We start from the raw sequence: 22,797 nt of genomic DNA, 5'->3' as shown, positions 1-22,797 counted from the left end.
AAAACTAACAAGTATAATGCACTATCCTGGCTTTTAATTTTGGCTTTGGTTTTGCTTTTGGATTTTTGTTTTTATGAAAGCTATTGTAAGAAAGCTCAAAATATGATAACCTGAGGAACAAAAACCATTTATCCAAAAATAAAATTGTGTGATGTTATCATCATTCTTTGAAAGATGTTAGAATCCTAGCGTCAACTCAATTTGAAACAAGGTGAAAATTCAAGGGTGATGTCAGAATCCTAGTGTTAACTCAATGGAATTGATATAATGCTTATTGGTTCACACCTTAGAGCCAATCCTTACAAGGTAATAATTGCTAATCCTGATAGACAATAATGCTTGTATTCACACCTTTAGAGAGCTCTAATAAGCAAGAAGTATTTAAATACTCATTAGAGTTCTCATGTTCGGGAGATTTCAGGGTTTAATATGAGATATCTGAATTCATGGCTCCCTTGAAGTTCTTAGGGCCAGAGAGCACTCTGGGAGATAACTCATAATCCCATTCTCTCAGAGGAGGAGTTAACCTTGGGGAGATCATACATATAGAGGAAGCTCTTAGAGCTTCAAGAGAGTTATTTGGGAACATTCTCAGGGGTCGGAGAGGAGCACTCTGGGACAGACAAAGAGCATTCTGGGAGATTGAGAGCCAGAAGCCCTGTCTCAGAAGCAAGAGAGATTCATTCCATCTGGAGGCTGAAGAAAGCAGAGCCAAAGGACAAAGCTGCAAGAGCTCTTAGAACCAAGGAGAGAGAGCAGAGGTGGAAGTAAGGGTGGAAGCAAGAGAGAGGCCTCTAAGAAAACTAACCAGGCTATATTGGAGACAATAAAAGATCTGAACTTTTAACACCTGGCTGTGTTTGGGAAACTATTACTTTCCACTGAAACTAAGGCTGCCTCCAGAAAACCTCCCTGAAAAATCCTCTCCCCCAGAGAGAACCATCTTATTGTTGTATTATATTTAAAGAAGAAAAAAACACCACAGAAAGACATTGAAGTTTGAGGAAAATAACATTTTACATGTGGTAGGAAATGAAATGTTCTTGAAATGAAAGAATGAATAACTAAAATCCTAAAGGAGTTTTTAATAGCCTCTCTCAAAAAACAATAAGCCTTTCCTACAAGATTTTTTTCAGTTTTAGATTTATAATTATTCAATCTATACATATCTTAGATCCTTTCCTCCTTCAAAAAGTAATTCTTTTATCTAACTACTCTTTGCACTTTGCTTAGTTTTTATTAAGCAGTATATTGTGCATTAGACAGATCATTAGAAAATTATAAAATTGTATACATTATTAGCTCCAGCAATATAGCTATTAGCTCAGTTTCTCAAAGTTATTAGGGAAAAAATTAAGGATCTGTCTGTTTTAAATTTGTATTGTAAGAAATTATGAACAGGCTGGCTGATATGAGAAATACACTAAAGATTTGAATAAAATACTGGAGTGAAATAAGCACAACCAAAAGAACATGTATACAGTTATAGCAATACTATGTGATGAATAACTGTAAACAACTAAGCTATTCTGAGTATTATAAATATTTAAATCAACTACAAAGGAATTAAAAAGGAAGATACTGCCCCTTTTTCCAGAAAAAGAATTGATAAATAGAAGAATTCATATTCAAATATATGTATGTTTATGTTCCTATACATATATACAACTGTGTGTGTATGTGAGTGTGTGTCAAATGGTAACCTTCTGTGGTACAGGGTAAGGAGGTAGAGAGGGAATTAGTTTAGAACTTAAAATGTAACAAAAATAAATAAAACTAATTTTTAAAGAGCACTGGACTTATTGTCAGGGCCTCAGTCTAAGTATAGATGTGACCATAACTGTATCTGTGAGTATGTCTCTTTGACTTTCAGTATCTTCAACTGTGAAAACCTTGACAATAGTTCAATTTAATTCAATAGTTATTTATTTAAACATATATGATCTAAGAAATTCCATGCTAAGTTATCTATATCTATATATCTATATATCTATATATATAGATATAGATATAAATGGTATGATATGTCTTCATTGTCCAAGGTTTTGATCTCGTTTCTTTTTTAAAGAAAAGTGAGGATTATAAAATGTAACATAAAATCAAACAATGAAACAAAGAAACAAAAATATAATTTGGTGTGCTTTTCCTGCATATTGAAGAGGCTTTATTTTTCTTTACCATTGAAGAAACTAAGCATGCCATAACAGAAAACTTGATTTGTGAGTAGACTATAGGAATCCTATTATCTAGGTCAGATGTAATATTTTAATAATAATAATAATAATAATAATAATACTTATTTTATAGTGCTTATTATGTTCCAGGCATTATTCTAAGTGTTTTATCATTTTTTTTTATTTGATCCTCACAATGACTCTGGAGATAGGTATTATTATTTTTCCCATCTTAGAAACAGTAGAATAGAAACCGGAAAATGGGATTAAGTGATTTGGTAAGCATCACACAAAGAATATATGATTGAAACTAACTTTGAATTCAATTTTTCCTGACTGCAAACCTATCACTCAATCTACACCATCATTTAGATTCATTCAGGTATTGATAAGTGCAATCAAAAATGACCAGAAAAAAATCTTAAATGACTTGATGAAATAAATAGTCCTCATGAAACACACTATTTACAAAAGTTATATCCACAAAAAATCTTGTTATAAGTATTCTCACATCTATGGTCAAGACTATGATGTAACTATGTTATATGTGTAGATGCATATATGTATGGACATGGAGATAAATGTACACACATGCATACATGCATGTGTATATGTTATAGAAGAGTATGTGACTATGAATCACGTATATACAGTTTCCTTAATATTATTTTTTAGAATCTAATCAATTTGATAGTTAATGACTTTCTTTGCTGATGTTAACCAAGAAACTCATCTTAATCCTAGGTTTTTCCTCTTCGTTTTTAGCATGATGATAATTAAAAACCAAGTGTGTGTTCACAAATTAAGTTTAGGAAGAAAAACAAAAGCATACAAGCTAATACTTGTATCTATTTGAGTAACTGGTCGTTTTATTTTTTGTTTTTTTAAAAACTAGTTGAATTCAAGTGAAGTTGTTCTTGTCATTTAAATTCTTCATTGTCTTAAAAAAAATAATAAACTAAAGATGCCAGAGAAATGGAATTGTGTTAAAGAATCTAGGAAAAAAACTAATACATGACTGGTGGATCTATAAATTGATCCAATAATTCTGGAAAGCAATTTAGAATTACAGTAAAAAGTTATTAAATTAGTCATAACCTTTGAATCAGAGGGTTAACATTGTAAGATGCCAAGAAGGTCAAAAATGGAAAGGTCCAACATACTCCAAAATATTTGTGATAGCTCTTTTTTTCTTAATTTATTTTTGGTAATAAAGGACTAGAAATTAAGTCAATGTACATTAATTGTGAAGTGGTCAAGATAATTAATGTGATAGAATATAATTTTGTTTTAAGAAATAATGCATTTATAAAAAGGAGTAATGTGGAAAATTAAATTGAACTATTGTGAAGAAATATATATATATTCAATAATTATAGCAATATTACAGAAGCAATAATAGTAGCTAAATCAAAACTCAATGATGAATAATTCTGACTTAGTTTGACCCCAAAGAAGAGGTAGAAAAGACTACCTCAGCAGAGATGATGAATGTGGATTATGGTTGTGGAACACTACAACTTCTACATTTACCATGGAATTTTATTGATTAATTATTAGTTAATTTTGCAGAATTGCTTTTTTTTTTTTTTTTACTTTTTTAATGTAAAATAAGTCTTTGGATTGGGAAGGGAAAAGGGATATTTTGGAAAATTAAAGTGATACAAAAGCAAAAATATCAATTAAATTAGAAAAATAAATCACAAAATGAAATACTAATGTCTGAATTCAGTTTTTTTTTTTCCTATTGGTTTCTGTTACACATTTTACTTTGCATATAAATACAGCCCCATCTATGTATCTTCATCATAGTTCTCCCTATATAATAATCATTTGGTATTCAATTTTATCCTCCTGTTTTTCAGATCCAATTCTAGAACAGGAATTGCTGTCCCAGAATACAGATGAGAAAAGAATTAGGTAAGGTTGAATCTCCTATTATACCATAGTTTAGCAATACAATTAAATTCTACTCAGCAAGTATTTATTAACTGAAGAGCACATCCCTAATCTTTATGGGGATATAGAAATATATGACATGGAACCTACTTTCAAGAAATTTATAATCTTCATGGAGAAAAAGCCATACACATACAAAATAAACAGATAAATATGCTAAATTGAATATAATCAAGAGCTCCCAATCAAGATATATTTTTATTTTATTTATTTTAAAAAGCCATTTATAAGACATCTTTGGAGCAGCTAAATAGTGCAGTGGATAGAATGCCAGGATGGAGTCAGGTAGACTCCTCTTCTTGAGTTCAAATCTGTATGTATTTACCAAGTACTCATATATTTACTAACATTTTGACATTCAGTAAGTCATTTAATCCTGTTTGAATCAGTTTTATCATTTGTAAAATGAGCTAGAGAAAGAATTGCAAAGTACTCTATTATGTTTGCTAAGAAAACCCCCAAATTGGATAAACAGATAGATATTGGGGCAGCTAATTGATACGGTGGATAGAATACTGGCTTTGGAGTCATGAAGACTTGAGTTCAAATCTGACCCCAGACAATTAACATTTTCTAGCTTTTGGTCCCTGAACAAGTTACTTAACCCCAAAAATCTCACAAAAAGTAAAAAAAAAGATATTTTTTTAAAAACATAAGGCATGACACTAACAATTATAAACAAGAATTCTACCATTTCTATCATGTGGCATGCCCTGCAGGATATTGAGCTGGAAAAAAAAGAAAAAGAAAGAAATTCTCTGCTTTTAAGAAAATTATAGTCCAATAGGAGAAATATATCCTGCCATATGGTAAGCTCCTAATAGTGGTGATTTTATCTATCTATCTATCTATCTATCTATCTATCTATCTATCATATATCTATCTATCCTTCATAATGATTAAGTTGATTTCTCTCTGTGTTCCCTTCCATTATTAGTAAATTCTTCATAAAACCTCTGTTTTGAGGAAGGGCTCAGACCCACAATCCCTTGATTTCTGTTTTGTTTGTTTTGTTTTTTGCCAATAGCAATTGTGGGAATGCTCCCATGCATAAATTTTTAAAGTTGTATCTTTTCATATATAAAACTGTAAGCTACTTGAGGGCAAGAATTGTGTTTCATTTTGCTTGTATTCATTTCTCCAGTGCTTAGCACAATACCTATTACAAGAGCATTAATAAATGCTTATTGACTTGTCCTATCTGGCCAGAAAAGTATGATACAGGTAGTTATTTCCTTTATGCTGAATATAATCTTTCATCCTCTGCCATAATTATTGTGTTCCTTAAAGACTAACCTCCCTTTGTCAAATTACTTTGTTCTGTCTGAATATGCAAACATTCTGTATTCTTTATTATTACTTTATTACTGCCTTCTAAACCCACTCCTAAGTGTCAGGAACTTTTTTTTTTTTTTTTTTTTTTTTTTGGTCTTTGTATCTTCAACACCTGACATACTTTACTACACATTGAAGGTGTTCAACAAATGTTTATTGAATTTCTCAAATAAAGGTCAGAGATAATATTCATGTAATAACAAATATCTAGAGGTTGTTGTTTGTTCTTCATTCTTGAAGTGGACCATGGCATCAGGGAGATGATGTCATGACATGCAAGTATTGAAATGAGAGAGAGCTATGCAAGATCACCTGTCTCACTTTCCCCTTCAGAACCATTTGGGTTTAGTGGCAAAGTATAAATTAATATGACCAGAGATAGTCCTCAACGAAATAGGAGGCCTTTTTAAGTTACAATCTTCAGTGGATATACCTAAAGCCAAAGATAAGAATTTCAAAATAGTTAAGTTTTAAAAGATGTGACAGAGACCTCCCTCCCTCTTTGGAGCTGCTAACAAAGATTGGGTGCTAATTCTTAACCTTTGTGGTTAATGAGTCAACCTCTCATTAATTTCCTGTTAACACTATGCTGTTTTTGAAGCAGCTAGGAGTATAATACATATTTATTCCCTTTCCTCTCCCATTTGTTTTCTCCCAGTTTGTAAAGACTATGTTAATGACAACACAGGGATGAATTATGTCTTTATTTTTTATTGTTTTATTACACATTGTTTTAGGAAACATGTTGGGAGAGGAAAAAAAAAAACAGAACAAAAGAGAAAAATCATGGGAATGGGAAAAAAAAAAAAAGAAAAAACAGTGAACATGACGTGTTAATTTACAGTCTCTCTCCATAGTTTTTTTTTTTTCTGACTGCAGATGCCATTTTCTACTCAAAGTTTATTGGATCACTGTAGCACTGAATAGAAACAAGTTTTTCATAGCTGATCATTTCACATTTATGCTGTTATTCCAAGGGTCCTCAAACTATGGCTAGCGGGCCAGATGGCAGCATCTGAGGACGTTTATCCCCCTCACCTAGGACTATGAAGTTTCTTTATTTAAAGGCCCACAAAACAAAGTTTTTGTTTTTACTATACTCCGGCCCTCCAACAGTCTGAGGGACAGTGAACTAGCCCCCTATTTAAAAAGTTTGAGGACCCCTGTAATATAGACAATCTAAACAATGAATTCTACTTGCCTCACTCAGCATCAGTTCATGTAAATCTTTCCAGGCATTTTTAAAGTCAGCTTGCTCATCATTTTTAATAGAACAATAATACTCCATTCCCTTCATATATTATAGCTTATTCAGCCATTCCCCAATTGATGGACAGCTAGTCATTTTCCAATTCCAAACAAATTGTTTATTACCACAAAAAATCGTATTACAAACATTTTTGTACATGTGGGTCATTTTCCCTCCATTATGATTTCTTTGGGATTATAGACATAGTGGTAGCATTGCTGGGTCAAAGGATATGCAGAGTTTTATAGCCCTTTGGCATAATTCCAGACTGTTTCCAGAATAGTTGGCTCATTTTACAACTCAACTAACAATGCATCACTGTAACACTTTTATCTCATTCCTTCCAACATTTATCATTATTTTTACCTGATATCTTAGTTAATCTGACAGATGTAAAGTGGTACATCAGAGTTTTAATTTGCATTTCTCTAATCAATAATAATTTAGAGCATTTTTAATATGACTATAAAAGGCTTTAATTTCTTTTTTTTAAACAGTTCTAAATATTAGGAAATTTATTCTTTTTTTTTTTATTATAGTAACTTTTAATAAGAATCCATCCAGGGGTAATTTTTTTTTTAAAATTATCCCTTGCACTCCTTCTATTCTGATTTTTCCCTCCATCCTCCACCCCTCCCTAGATGTCAAGCAGTCCTATATATTTGAATATGTCCTAGTATATCCTAGATACAATGTTGTGTAGATCAAACAGTTTTCTTGTTGCACAGGGAGACTTGGATTCAGAAGGTAAAATAACCGGAAGAAAACAAAAAGAAACAGTTTTTTCATTTCATGTTTTTTCTTTGGGTGTAACTCTTTTCCATCATTGATCAATTAAACTTTAGTCTCTTTGTCAAAGAAATCCACTTCCATCAGATTACATCTTCATACAGTATCGGTTGACAATATAATGATCTCTTGGTTCTGCTCATTTCTAGCATCAGTTCATTAATTCTCTCAAGCTTCTCTGTATTCATCTTCTGGTCATTTCTTACAGAACAATAATATTTCTAACATTCTATACCACAATTTCCCAAATTCTCAATTGGTGGGCATCCTCAGTTTCCACCTAGCCACCCTACAAACAGGGCTGCCAAAACATTTTGGCATACTGGTCCCTTTCCCCTTCTTTAGTATCTCTTTGGGGTCGCCCAGTAGAAACACTGCTGGATCAAAGGGTATGCAGTTTGATAACTTTTTGGGCATAATTCAGTTGCTCTCCAGAATGGTTGGATTCGTTCACAACTCCACCAACAATGTATCAGTGTCCCAGTTTTTCCGCATCCCCTCCAAATCATATTATTTTTTCCTGTCATCTTAGCCAATCTGACAGGTGTGTAGTGGTATCTCAGAGTTGTGTTAATTTGCATTTCTCTGATTAATAATGATTTGGAACACTCTTTCATATGAGTGGTAAAAAGGCTTTAATTTCATCTGTGAAAATTATCTATCCATATCCTTTGACCATTTATCAAATTGGGAATGACTTGTATTCTTATAAATTTGACACAGTTCTTTATTTTAAAAACAAGACCTTTTTCAAAAACACTTCCAGTTTGTACTTTCATTTTAATCTTGTTTTTGTTGATTTTATTTGTGCAAAACTTTCTCAATTTAATGTAATCAAAGTTGTCCAATTTGACTTTCATAATGCTCTCTAGTTCTTCTTGAGTCATAAATTTCTCTCTTCTCCACAGATCTAATAGGTAAATTATCCCTTGCTTTCCTAATGGCCAACCATTTATGCTGATATCATGGACTCATTTTGAACTTATTTTGGTATAGGTTGTGATATATAGATATATACCAAATTTCTGACATATTATTTTTCAGTTTTCCCAGTAAATTTTGTCAAATAGTAAGTTCTTATTCCAGAGCTAGAGTTTGGGGAGTTATCAAATATGATATTACTATAGGCTATGATTATTGTGTTGTGTGTATTATTGTATTCCTATAATCTACCGCTCTTATTTATTAGCTAATACCAAATGGTTTTAATAATTGCTGCTTTATAATATAGCTTTAAGTTTGGTTCTAAGCTACCATCCTTTGTATTATTTTTTTTCATTAATTCCCCTAATAATCTTGACTTTTTCTTCTTCTAGATGAATTTTATTTTTATTTTTTTTCCTCTATAAAATAATTTTTGGCAGTTTGATTGGTATGGCACTGAACAAGTAAATCAATTTAGGCACAATTGTCATTTTTTATTATATTACTTAAGCCTACCCATGAGTAATTGATATCTTCCCATTTGTTTAGATTTACCTTTTTGTGTGTGACAAATGTTTTGTAATTGTGTTTATATATTTTTTGGATTTGTCTTGGCAGGTAGACACCCAAATATTTTACTTTGTCTATAGTCATTTTAAATAGAATTTCTTTTCTATCTCCTGCTGATAGTCTTTGTTGATAATAGATAGAAATGCTGATGATTTGTATGGGTTTATTTTATATCCTACAACTTAGCTAAAGATATTAAAAATTTTGCAATAATATTCATTAAGGAGATTTGTCTGTAATTTTCCCTCTTTGTTTTGGCTGTTCCTGGTTTAGGTATCAGTATCATATTTGTGTCATAAAAGAAATTTTGCAGTACTTCTTCTTTACCTATTTTCCTAAATAGTTAACATAGTATTGGAATTAATTGTTCTTTAAATATTTGGTAGAATTCACTTGTGTATCCATCTGGCCCTGGAGATTTTTTTCTTAGGGAGTTAATAAATGGCTTGTTCAATTTCTTTTTCTAAAATGGGATTGTTGAAGTAATTTATTACCTCTTCTGTTAATCTGGGCAATTTATATATTTGTACTAATTCATCCATCTCAGTTATATTTTCAGATTTGCTGCCATACAGTTGGGCAAAATAACTCCTAATTATTGCTTTAGCATATTTTTAATTGATGGTATATTCACACTTTTTTTTTATTTTTGATGATGATGAAGTTTTTTTTTTTCTTTCCTTTTTCTAATCAAACTAATCAAAGTTTTTTTTTTCATAAAGCAATTTTTAGTTTATCAATTATTTTCTATTTTATTAATCTCTTCTTTGAGTTTTAGAATTTATATTTTGGTATTTAATTGAGAGTTTTTAATTTGTCCTTTTTCTAGATTTTTTAGTTGTAACACTCAATTCATTGATTTCCTGTTTCTCTATTTTACTCATGAAGCTATTTAGAGATATAGAATTTTCCCTAAGAATTGCTTTGGCTGCATATCATAGATTTTGATAATGTCTTATTATTGTAATTCTTTTAGATGAAATTATTTATTGTGCCTATGATTTATTGTTTGAGACACACATTTTTAAGAATTAGATTATTTAATTTCCAATTTGTTTTTAGTCTGTTTTCTTGACCCTTTATTGAATATAATTTTGTGGTTTAAAAAGGAAGCCATTTCGTATTTCTGCCTTTCTGCATTTGATTATGAGGGTTTTTTTGTTTGTTTGTTTCTTTGTTTTTATATCCTAATACATGGTTAATTTTTGTGAAGGTTCGATATACTATCGACAAAAATGTGTATTCTTTCCCGTTTCTATTAAGCTTTCTGTGAAGATCTATCTTATCTGTGTTTTCTAGGATATTATTAATCTCACAATTTTCTTTCATCTTAGTGCTTAGATTTAACTGATTCTGAGAGGGGAAGGTTGAGGTGTCCCTCTAATATAGTTTTGCTGTCTATTTCTTCCCACAACTGGCTTAATATAAACTATTTCTTAATATCTATTTAGGAAAGGTAACGGGAAACATAAAAGATAAAAAAAGACTTTGGGAAAGAAGAGAATAAGAATGACATCCTTCCCATAACCCTTCATTAAATGCATTTATTATATACCAAATACTATCCTTAGCACTAAAGAAAGATACAAGAATAATAATAAAGAATTTCTGCTCTTTTGGAAGAATTATAAATTGGATGAAATATTTCAATAACCACTGAACCATTAACAAAGATTAGGTAAGAAATCAACACACCTTTAGCCTACAAATGTCATTACTTCACTGTCGTTTCTGTGGAAAATGTATGAGCTTTACTTACCTTAATATTTTTGTTACTAATTTCTGAAAAACAAATGGAAGAAGAAATATCTATCTCATAACACAAACATTTCTGTGACTCAAGACTTAGTGTCATGAATCATATACTGAATTCTTCAGAAATAAATATTCCATAAATACACAGTAAAATCTTGATTAATCAGATTACACAGCATATAAAGTGAAAGTGAATAATAAGGAATATATTGAATATGAAACACGAAAGCAAAATAAGGATATTAAGTAGGAAGGACATAAGCATTTAGCTATAATAATATTTCAACAATCAGTTAAGCACAGGGCCAAACCAATAAAAAAAATCTAATATATGTATCTAATACATGTATACATATATAATACATAATACATGTATAAATCAATTAAAAAGTATCTAATATAATATCTAATACATTAGCATATCAAAAAAACATAATTTTTTTTTCAATTTTCAAATAGATTTTTACAGACATTTTGTGAGTGACTTTAATAATCTTACTCATGGTACTTTGTTTCATTTCTAATCACATATGAAAGATAAGACAATACAATTTAATAGAACTTCCATCAAATTTGGTATTTTATATTGCAATGCACTGAAAAAGTTCATATTAGCTTATTCATTTCACCTTTATTTTCATAATTATTGTGCATACTAGTTTTGGGGTCACAAGAGGGAAATATTAATTGATAAGCTTGAACTATTTATGCAAAATGAGAGAAAATAGGTCCCTATAATAAAGTATTGCTTGCAGATGCATATTTTCTCGTTTTTTCACTATTTCCGTCCTTAAAATTAACCAATGCACTCCATTTCTATTTATATTAGCAAGTTATTTTTCAAATATTGTTATTATTTTAAAATTCAAACATCATTCCATGAAGAAAATCCACATAAAAATCCATCATCTAATCTCAGTTGATTCATCAATTTAGCTGATGTCATGGTACAAGGCCATCCCCACCAGAAGAAAAGTAGCAAAAATATCAATAGATGTTAATTTGGAATTAATCTTCGGATAACATTACTCTAGGCTTTTCAAATGAGGAACCAATTTATTTAGTGATGTTTAGAGTACAATTTACATATTAAAAAGTCAGATATAGTTTTCTTAAAACACATCCATTATGACAGCATAAAAATACATGCATAAGCAACATATTTGCAAAGAGATTGAGAGCCAGAAATTGATTTGAATGTTCTGCAAAAAATGTCCTTGAAACATCAGATTTTTTTGAATTCCTTGAGAGGCTTTAGCAGAATCTAAAACTTCCATCCAAAATATTTGATGATATAAGTTTTCAAATTTATGAACCAAAAAGTGATTTTATATGTTAGAGAATAAAAAATCTGATGTAATCTCTTTGTGTATTTATTTTAGATGGTGGGAAAGAGACAAGTTAAATTTGGATACTTATGTCAAACTTGAAGATATCTCAACATTAAAAGTAAGATTTATGCAAGTAAGAAAATGTACTTCAAAGTAGAATCCATACCTTGTTTTTTTCCAGCAGCTGGCTTTGTGATGTCTTCAAATCAGGATTTTGAGAAGTTGCAGCTAATATATATTCTCTATCCAAAAACTCTTTCATATCTTTCACCTGGGCCTTTAACCTTCTATTTTCTTTTTCCAGTCCTTGTTTTTCTCTTTCAAGTATTTCCCTCTTGTCCCACTCAGAGGTATTCTCAGCCTGTAGTCTCTCCAGCTAAAAACATATATAAAAAGCATGCAATACCTGTAAATGCCAACCTAAGAGTGTCCAAATGAATGGCACATAATGAGGTTTGATGGCTGACTCATAAAAGTAGGTGATAGTTTTAATTTTTTAAAAGACTTTTTTTTAATTTTAAGCTAAGTTAGAAGAAAAGCACTTTTGTCTAAAACTGTTACATTTGAGAAGTTGACAAAAACACTAACTTCTAAGACTAAATGTGTTCATTCATAAGCTAAATTCCAATATAACTAATCCAGTTATTTTGCCAATTTTTATTATTATTAATACTAAACATCACAATTAAACTAACTCTGTGGCAATTTATATAGTGTTCATTATTCCCTCTGACTCAACTCGATTTTGCCTTTTCAATAAGAATTATAAGGAATTCAACCTATTCAAGAAGAGATAATCAAAGGAACAATTTCATCATTGGATATGTTTCTATAAATTATGTCTAGGTAACATTGGCATACATGTGAACTGTATGCCAAAAGGTTATTGAAAAATCTGGTATTTCTAACTAAGATCGTAATTATTTTCCTTGTAAAAACATTTTGATAAATGATAATTAGCTTCCTAGTCTAACGTATAAAAGGTAGTTCACAAGTGTGCTGAAATAGACCTAGCTAGAAATTATATAGAAGTTATATAGAACTTTACTTTTCTTTTTATTAAAGCTTTTTATTTCCAAAACATATGCATGGATAATTTTTCAATATTGACCCTTACAAAAAAATTATGTTCCAAATGTTTCCCTCCTTCCCCCACCCCTCCCCTAGATATCAGGTAGTATAATATATGTTATATATGTTAGAACATATGTTAAATCCAATATATATATATATATAGATAGATAGATAGATAGATATAGATATAGATATACACATATTTATATAGTTATCTTGCTGCACGAGAAAAATTTGAACAAGAAGGAAAGAAAACCTGAGAAAGAAAACAAAATTCAAACAAGCATCAACAGAAAGAGTGAAAATAATGTGTTGTGCACACATTTAGTTCCCACAGTCTTCTCTCTTAGTGTATATGGCTCTCTTCATCACTGAACATTCAAAGATCGATTTGAATCATCTCATTGTTGAAGAGAGCCATGCCCATTAGAATTGATCATTTTATAGTCTTGTTGTTGCCATTTAATGATGATCTCCTGGTTCTGCTCATTTAACTTAGCATTAGGTCATGTAGGTTTCTCCAGGCTGCTCTGAAGTCATCCTTTGGTCATTTCTTACAGAACAATAATATTCCATAACATTTGTAAACCATAATTTATTCAGTTGTTTTCCAGTTAATGGGCATCCATTCAGTTTCCAGTTTCTAGTCACTACAAAAAGGACTGCCACAAACATTTTTACATATGTGGGTGCTTTTCCCTCCTTTAAGATCTCTGTGGGATATAAGCACAGTAGAAACCATATTACTGGGTCAAATGGTATGCACAGTTTGTTAACTTTCTGAGCATGCTTCCAAATTGCTCTCCAGAATGGTTGGATCTGTTCACAGTTCCACCAACAATGTATCAGTGTCCCAGGTTTCCCACATCCCCTCCAACATTCGTCATTATCTTTTCCTGTCATCCTAGTCAATCTGACAGGTATGTGGTAGTCTCTTAGAGTTCTCTTAATTTGCATTTCTCTGATCAATAGTGACTTGGAGAATCTTTTCATATAACTGCAAATAGTTTCAATTTCTTTGTCTGAAAAATTATCTGTTCATATCTTTTGAGTAATTTATCAATTGGAGATTGGCTTAGATTCTTTTAAATTTTTATTAATTCTCTATATATCTTAGAAATGAAGCTTTTATCAGAACCCTTGAATGTAAAATTGTTTTCTTAGTTTATTGCTTCCCTTCAAATCTTGTCTGCATTAGTTTTGTGTGTACAAAAACTTTTTAACATAATATAATCAAAATTATCTATTTGTGATCAATAATGTTCTCTACTTCTTCTTTGATTTAAAATCCCTTCCTCCTCCACAGATCTGAGAGGTAAACTATCTAATTTGTTATAATATCATTCTTTATGACTAGATCATGAAGCCATTGCAACTTTATCTTGGTATACAGTGTTGGGTGGGGGTCAATGCTTAGTTTCTGTCATATTAGTTTCCAATTTTCCTAGCAGTTTTTGTCAAATAGTGAATTCTTATCCCAAAAGTTGGGTGTAAAGGGCTAAAACTTTAAAAAGGTATGATGGAATCAGACAACAAAGCACTTAAGGCTAATTACCTATTTGACAATTACTCTATTAGCATATTTTTGGAAAAATGCCCCTTCTCACTGTTTGGTGTTGGCTCAATGTTTCATATCTAACTTTTCTAACATTTTGTTTACCTTCTTAACTTCTTTCTTATTTATTTTGTCATTTGATTTATCTAGTTCTGAGACAGCAAGGTTGAGGTCCCCCATCAGTATAGTTTTGCTGTCTTTTCTTCCTGCATCTCTCAACTTCCCTTTTAAGAACTTCCATGTATACCACTTGGCGCCTATATTTTTAGTATTGATATTGCTTCACTATCTATGGTAGCCTTTAGTAAGATATATTTTCCTTCCTTATCTCTTTTAATTAGATCTATAGCTGTTTTTATTTGATTTGATATCAGTATTGCTAACCCTCCTTTTTTTTAACCTGAAACATGATATATTCTGCTCCAGCTCTTTATCTTCACTCTGTATGTATCACAATGCTTTAAATGTGTTTCTTATAAACAACACATTGTAGGATTCTAGCTTTTAATCCTCTCTGCTGTCTGCTTCCATTTTATGGGAAAGTTCATTCCATTCACATTCACAGTTAAAATAATTAATTCTGTATTTCTGGTTATCTTATTTACCCTAAGTTATGCTTATCTCTTTCCTTTCCCCCTTCCCTCCTCCTCAGTATTTTGTTTTTGATGAATACCTCCCTCAAACAGTCCTCCCCCGTTACAGTTCTTCCTCCTTTTTTACACTTTTCCCCTAATTCTTCAGTTTCTCCTCTATTAGTCACCCCTTTTCTTTTTCCCCTTTCCATTCTACTTCCCTATAAGTTGAGACAAGATTCTCTGTGAAACCAAATGTCTGATATTCTCTTTTAGAGACAAATTTGATGAGTGAGATTCAAACAATGCTCATCCCCTTCCTTTCTTTCTCTCAATTATAATAGGTTTTCTTTGCCTCTTCATGAGATGTAATTTCCCTTATTTTACCTATATTATTGAATGTCCATCTTCTTCCCTGAAAGATAATGCTCATTTTAGCTGGATAGTTTATTCTTAGTTGTCTTTCAGAATATAACATCCTAGCCCTTTGATTCTGTAAGGTGGAAACTGCTAGGTCCTGGGTAATCCTCATCATGGCTCCTCAGTATTGAAATTGTTTTTTTCCTTGGTATTATAGTTCTGAAATTTAGCCACAATATTCTTTGGGAATTTAATTTTGTGGGTGAAATATTCTGTAGTTACAATTAGAATTGTACAAGACTTATCAGCAGCCACCATAAAAGACTGCCCAAAAAAATGTCCTGGAATCACATCTATCAACAATGAAAAGAGCTAGGCCTGCAGTCAAACATATCGTATCCAGCAAAATTATTTATAATTTTGAATGAGAAAAAAATGGACATTCAATGAACATGAAGACTTTCAGGATTTTCTAGCAACCAACCTGAGCTTAACACAAAACTTAGTATTTAAAAGGCAGTATCAAAGATGAGCTTTAAGGAACTCATCATGGACAAACTGTTTAAACATAGGCAAGTTGGTTACATTCTTTATTTTTTACATAGGAAATGTGTACTATTATGTTTAAGATTCACATCAACAATAGAGTAGCTCAAAAGAAAGATAGGCAGAGTTAAGTTAAAAATAATTGTCATGTTACACAAATGAGGGGCAGAGGAAGAAAAGGCACAGAGTCATTAAAGAAGGGAGAAAGGCTCATTGTTCTAAAAATCTACTCACATTGGCAATGTGTTCATTAGACACTACATATATACCATGAAGATTATATCATCCTCCAGAATCTGTTAAAAAAAATAAGGGAGGAGAGATGGGCAGATGGGAAAGCAGAGGATTAGGGAAGAAAACAAGGGAGGGATCTTTGGATGGTGGGAAGTTAAGTAATAGCAAGGCAACTTATGGAGCAGAATTTAATTAAAGAGTGAGCAGGGAAAGGAAAAATAGATGTGTGTGTGTGTGTGTGTGTGTGTGTGTGTGTATGTATAAAGGGTGTTTGTGTGTGTGAGTGCATATATGTATACATCCATATATCTTTTTTTAATTGATAAATTGTTTGGAAGTTGTGGAGGAAAGAAAAGAAGGGAAATAGAATAATATAAATAAGATGTAAAGCAGAATACCAAAAAACAATTTACAAGAAAGTAAAGAAAAAAATGAACATTCATGAGTATAATTTCTTCTACTAACATATATGCTTTCTTAATCTGGTAATTGGTTGTTATTTTATTTTGAATCCTCCCTGATGTTCTGCTGGGCACACAACAACGTTTTCTATTATTTTGTTTTATTTTTTTTTGTCTTATGTTTTTCTTTTTTTCTTACTCTCTTTTTTTTTCAAATAAAATAATTTTTAAAAACATTTGGATCAATATTCATTCATCATCCATAGATCAATATGGTCTATAATTTTCTTTCTGGACAATGAACAAGGTTCTTGAACTTTCCCAGTCACTGGGCTTTATGCTTGCTTCCATGCTTTTTGGCAAAATGTTTTCAACCACAATGTCAAATGCCTTCAATGAGAATAAACATGACATCAAAGTCAGCTATCTATATCAGATTATTTGCTGTCTTGTTGCAGGTGAGGGTGGGATAAAGAAAATAATTGTAATTCGAAATTTATAAAAAGTGAATGTTGAAAGCTATTTTTACATATAATTGGAAAAAATAAAATACTATTATATGCGACAATAAAATTGTTGCTCTAGAAGGTTAGGCATAAGTGAAGACAGAAACTAGATTGGATACAAACCATTAGTGACATTTCCAAAGATGAACCCTAGGGCACCAGTAGCACAGGTCACAGATTTTAGTTGATAGTTTTTCCAGAACAGAATATTTTCATGGGCAGATAACAATGTGTTAAGGTTAAAACATTGCCATTGTGTTACAAACATACTTGAAGCCCTATTTTCCGTCATGACTACAGATTCAACATCTCCCTGACAACATTATCTGAGTGACTGATATGGTCAAAGCATCTATTTTATCATACAACATACTTCCGAAATGTTTGTATTTCTGGGCCTTTCTATCTAACCTACAACTGAAATTTCTTTTGTATGTTATTCTACCCAATTAAAGTGTGAACTCCTTGAAAGCAAAGACTTTCATAACATTTCTATTTTATCTCCATCATAGGCATTAAATATTTTTTCATTCATTCCAGTTATTCATTAATAGTATATGTATTTTTAAAATCAGATAAGATCGTTCACATCCTTATGGGTAAAAGCAGAAAAATATAGGTTAATTTGTATGCAATCTCAAACAGCATTCAATGAGATCAATTTTAACTTACAGTAACATTTCTAATGCGCTCCTCAGTTTCATACTTGGTTATGTAACACGACTAGCATGTAGAGTTGATCAGGTCTTAGAGACCTATTTCAAGTTTTTTATTTTATAGATGATGAACTGAAACTCAAAGAAGTTAATTGATTTTTCCCAAGTTCAGAAAGTGAGTAGAATTTTTATTTAAACTCAATGCCTTCAAATCTATAATTAGTGATCCTTCCACTGTGCTACATTTGATCAATGGCCTATTGAAATAATAATTGCAGAGAACAGGCAGGGAAGAATCAATATTTTAAAATAATTGAATCAAGAATAAAAATGCCAATCCATCAATCAATGAATATTTGCTTTTTACAACATTGCATTTTTTGATTTTGTTTTCAAATTTCTTTCTCCCTCTACCTGCTAATTGAAAAGACAAGAAAGATGATGTCCATTACACTTATAAAGTCTATGTTCCAGCCACAGCACCAACAGTTGGAAAAACAGTTGGAAAATATATATATTTATATAAAAATAAATAAAGTATAATTCAACTATGGGATTAGTAACTTGTGGATCCAAAAAGACTATACAGAGTGTCATACAGAGTGTCAATGAATGAATGAATGATAGTATTTATTGGGTACTTACTGTATGTGAAGTACTGTGTATGTGAAGTACAAATTTAAAAGATATAAGTAGAAAATAAGGCAGTCTTACTCATATTCTAATAGGAGAGTCAAAATTTGGAAGCATAGTCAAAAAGTCAGATCCCAAGGTTTTTAATTACATCAGAAAAGCAGATATTAATGCCTCCATTAATATCTTCATGGCATTTGTACTAATAATCTTTGAAGAAAAATACAGATTGCTACTACCACTACCATCATCATTATCATTATCATCATTATTTTGAGATATAGTCATTCTATCTGTCCCAAGATATGAGTTCACAGTCATTAGTGGGCATGGTTCCAATAGTGATTGATACAAAAGTACCAAAATGCTCTATTTTTGTAACTTGGGGTGATTTGTCTCTCCTTATGCACATTTGTGACTCTATTCTTGGGACCTAATAGCAGACTTCATGTATATATCAGTCACCTTTAGCCCTATTGTATTTCATAACTTCCAAGTTCAAGCAATCTGTTAGAGTCAATGTCTTCTAGAAGTATCAAAATCATTACAAATTCTAAGAGACAGAGGTAAGAAAAGAGTACATTTCATTTATAATATATTCTCTATTTAAGATACTACTTAAATGGATCCATTTATGATATGAAAAATAGATTTAACAAAGAAAAGTTAGCTCAACAACTGAATAAAGTGAAATTTTTCACTTATAAATAAATATGTTAATATCTAAAGAGAATTAGATAAAAGCTTTATTTAATAAAAATATTAAAGAATGTGTTTTAAGCAACAGTTTTATGATGGGATTTAAGCATTTTGGAACAGAAAAAAATCACCTGGAGAGTAATATAGAAAGATAACAAACTTTTATGTAAACAGTTTTATGGTTTAAAGAATCAGAAAAATAGAACTTTTACTTATTGCAAAGTGGAAAATACAATTATAAGAAAACAGTTCAAGGACACAAAATGAATTAGACCTTATTGAAAATCTCAGAGCTTCAGGACTGTATGTTCCCTAAGCTCATTGCACATAACTGTTTTATGACTGAAGGATAAAACTGAAAAGAATTAAAATATGGCATATGGGTTTGAAAATATGATTTACAATAAGTATTGATTTCATGAAAAATTTGAGGAACTGTAACCTTGTCATCAAACAGCAGACCATTGAAAGCCAAAAGAAAATGACTTTGATTTAAATCATTGAAAAATACAATAGAGATAGAAAGCTAAAGAATGACATCAGGGGAAGAAAGAGCATAGAATTTAAAAGGCAGGGTTTTTGAACTGTCTAGAGAGACCAAAAGTGAGAAGAATCAGCTGACAAGAAGACTGGCTGTTATTGCTTGATCAACAGAATGAAGATGATAGGTCATCTATTGCCTTTCAGAACCACCTAAAAGCTTTAGAGAAGTGAAACTCTTAGGTATATATTGCCCTTTTCTACTCCCTTTTGTGCTGAGAAAAGAAAACAGAAAATGGAAAGGCAGTTACTGTAGATATTTTGATATGTAAGAAAAGCTGGCTGGGTTTCATCTGTTGGCCAGAGATTACACTGGTGATGTGTAGTAGCAGTGCTTTTCTGATTTGACAACACAGTACTTGATGAATAAATAGCTGTGTTTTATAACACAGAAAGCCAATTTCATGAACTTTATAACTCTTCTGCTTAAAGAACACTGTTATTAAAATAAAATCATATCACTTTCTAAAAGGCATTTTATAGTGATGATTAGAATTAAAGAAGTTTATAAATGCTACATTCAAATATAAAAGGAGGATTTACTCATCTGAAGAAATTTAAGGACCAATAAGCAAGCAATGAACAGAAATGTCATTTCATGTGATGCAGATATTTCTGAGTGAACTAATATTATCAAAAGTCTTAAGGTCAGAGTTACAAGTTACCTCAACCACATGGATTTTTCTTTTTCAAGTGTTTCCTATTTTACATAAGCATATGCTTGTTCTTGCTTTCTCTGACAAATACTAGGAGCATTGATGGGATTTCATCTTTCAGCTTTATATGAATATTATATTGCATTTCATTATTTATGTATTTGATTTAATTATGAGTATTCATGATGTTACAATTTTATTTTACATAATATTAAAGTAAATGATTATTTTAAGATCTAAAAGCTTCATTATTATGAGTTGTTTGTATAAATCTAATACTTGGTGCATGGGTTTTCAACCACCATTGTAACCTGGTACAGTTTGAATAACTTATTGAGAAAAAAAAAAAAAAAAAAAGATAGGGATTAGAGTAGTAAGAAGGAGAAATGTATTTCTAACTTACATGGTTACCACTAAGGTTCTGAAATAATTTGAGTATGACTATGAGGTAGCATTTTCTCTTTAGAAACCTAGACTATCATATATGAGAGCAGACTGTAGGGACAAAGTACATCTCTACATGCCTTGTGTGCTGGTGACATTATAAAGGATCTATATTAATGGAGTAGGATCTCCATATTGTTATTGTTATGAAGTCAGTGACTATGCCACACTGATTTTACAGAAACATAGAGAGACAATTTGGGCAAAAGTGGAAGATGGGATACCATTTAACAATACCCATCAACAACAAAAAAGTTTTTTGGGCTGAATACATGAAATATTTAAGAATTTTAGAAAGACATATTGGAACCAGTTTGGAAAAGACTTCAAATGTCAAAATAAATGTTTTGGTTTAAGTCCTGGAGAAAACTAGAAGATATTGAGCAGGAAAGTCCCCAGATCAGAGGCATTTATTAGAAATATAATAGCTTCTATGTATAAGGCAATGTGGATAGGGAAGAAACTCAAGTCAGGAACTCAAGCTACTAAAATCTTTAGCACCAAGATCAGTATCTAACACATTATATGGAGTACTTAGGAAGAATAGCACCTCTGGTGGAAGAGCTTGCCGAGTCCTTTTCAGGACCATTCATCCATTTTTGTTATACACCTGATTCACCCAATGCTCATCTGTGGCTCCAAGAAGATATAGAATGTACAGCAATCACATCTTTGTAAACTTTCTGGAAAATGACTAAACTAGGTTGATGGTAACCAATAGGACTCAAACATTTTGTTAAGTTGGGGCATGTTTACTTCAAGCATGTAAAGATCTTCCACAGGAGAATGGGTAAATTAGAACAATTTCATCATTGGACTTAGATGACTTAGGAAGAGAGAGTGAGTTGACAACTTTATATAACTCTGTCTAACTTAAATACAACTCTTAAAATATCACCTCTGATATTGTCAGTCCCCTTTGAAAACAAATGATGAACAAAAACAATAACAACACATTGAATAATTATTTTTCATTGAACTAAAATGATTTTACTAGATATTATATATGAATTATAATAGCAGACATCAAAGCCTACTGCATTCATAGCCGAAAATAAGGACAAATAATATACAAAGAAAGAAGATCAATATTCTGAACTGCTCAGATTACATGTTCAATTCATGACACTGCATTTTAATAGAAATTCACAAAGCAGACCTCGAGCAGAGAAGGAAAACTATAGAGGTTCTTAAAACACAAGTCAAATGAGAAGTGAAAAGAAAATTGGGCTGTTTAACCTGGGGGGTAGACAAAAGGATTATCATTGTTGAAGGACTAAAAACTGTTTTCAAATAAATCAAGGGCTGTAATGTTTATTCTATATAACTCTATATATTCTATACTACTCTAGAAAAAAGAACTGAAACCAGAATTTAGAAGTTATAGTGATTCATATTTTGACTCAAGATAAGTTTCAGTTTTCCCCAACCTATGAACTTCTTTTTAAAATTAAAATAAATTTATTTTTGATACATTTAAGCTCCAAATTGTCTTCCTCCAACCTTCCCAATCATGCATTGAAGAAGACCTCTATTTGACACAGGTAGATAGATATAGGTATAGATTCACAGATATACATAAGTATATATATATATATATATATATATATATATGTATGTATATATATGTGTGTGTGTCATTATATGTGTAATTATTTCAAATATATAATACATAATTATATAGATATAGTTTGCATAATATAATGATTATGACATAAACTATAGATATAATTATATTTATTTATAGTAAAACTATACATATAATTATATTTATTTATAGTAAAATCATACAGTACATTCTTCTTTTTATCAGTTCTTTCTTCAGGGCTGGATAA

General features: G+C 31.0%; 1 protein-coding gene across 1 annotated transcript in view; it reads right to left on the bottom strand.

The window, feature by feature from the left end:
• CCDC102B (coiled-coil domain containing 102B) overlaps nucleotides 1-22,797 on the bottom strand; it is a 525,678-nt gene that overhangs the window by 262,504 nt on the left and 240,377 nt on the right. Inside the window, 1 exon segment of the mRNA XM_031946694.1 lies at nucleotides 12,253-12,462. Coding sequence (XP_031802554.1) covers nucleotides 12,253-12,462 — 210 coding nt within the window.

Source organism: Sarcophilus harrisii, chromosome 1 (assembly GCF_902635505.1).
Source record: "Sarcophilus harrisii chromosome 1, mSarHar1.11, whole genome shotgun sequence".
Taxonomy (NCBI): Eukaryota; Metazoa; Chordata; class Mammalia; order Dasyuromorphia; family Dasyuridae; genus Sarcophilus; species Sarcophilus harrisii.
Note: the sequence above shows the minus strand (reverse complement) of the source record. Positions and strands in the feature narration are given on the sequence as shown.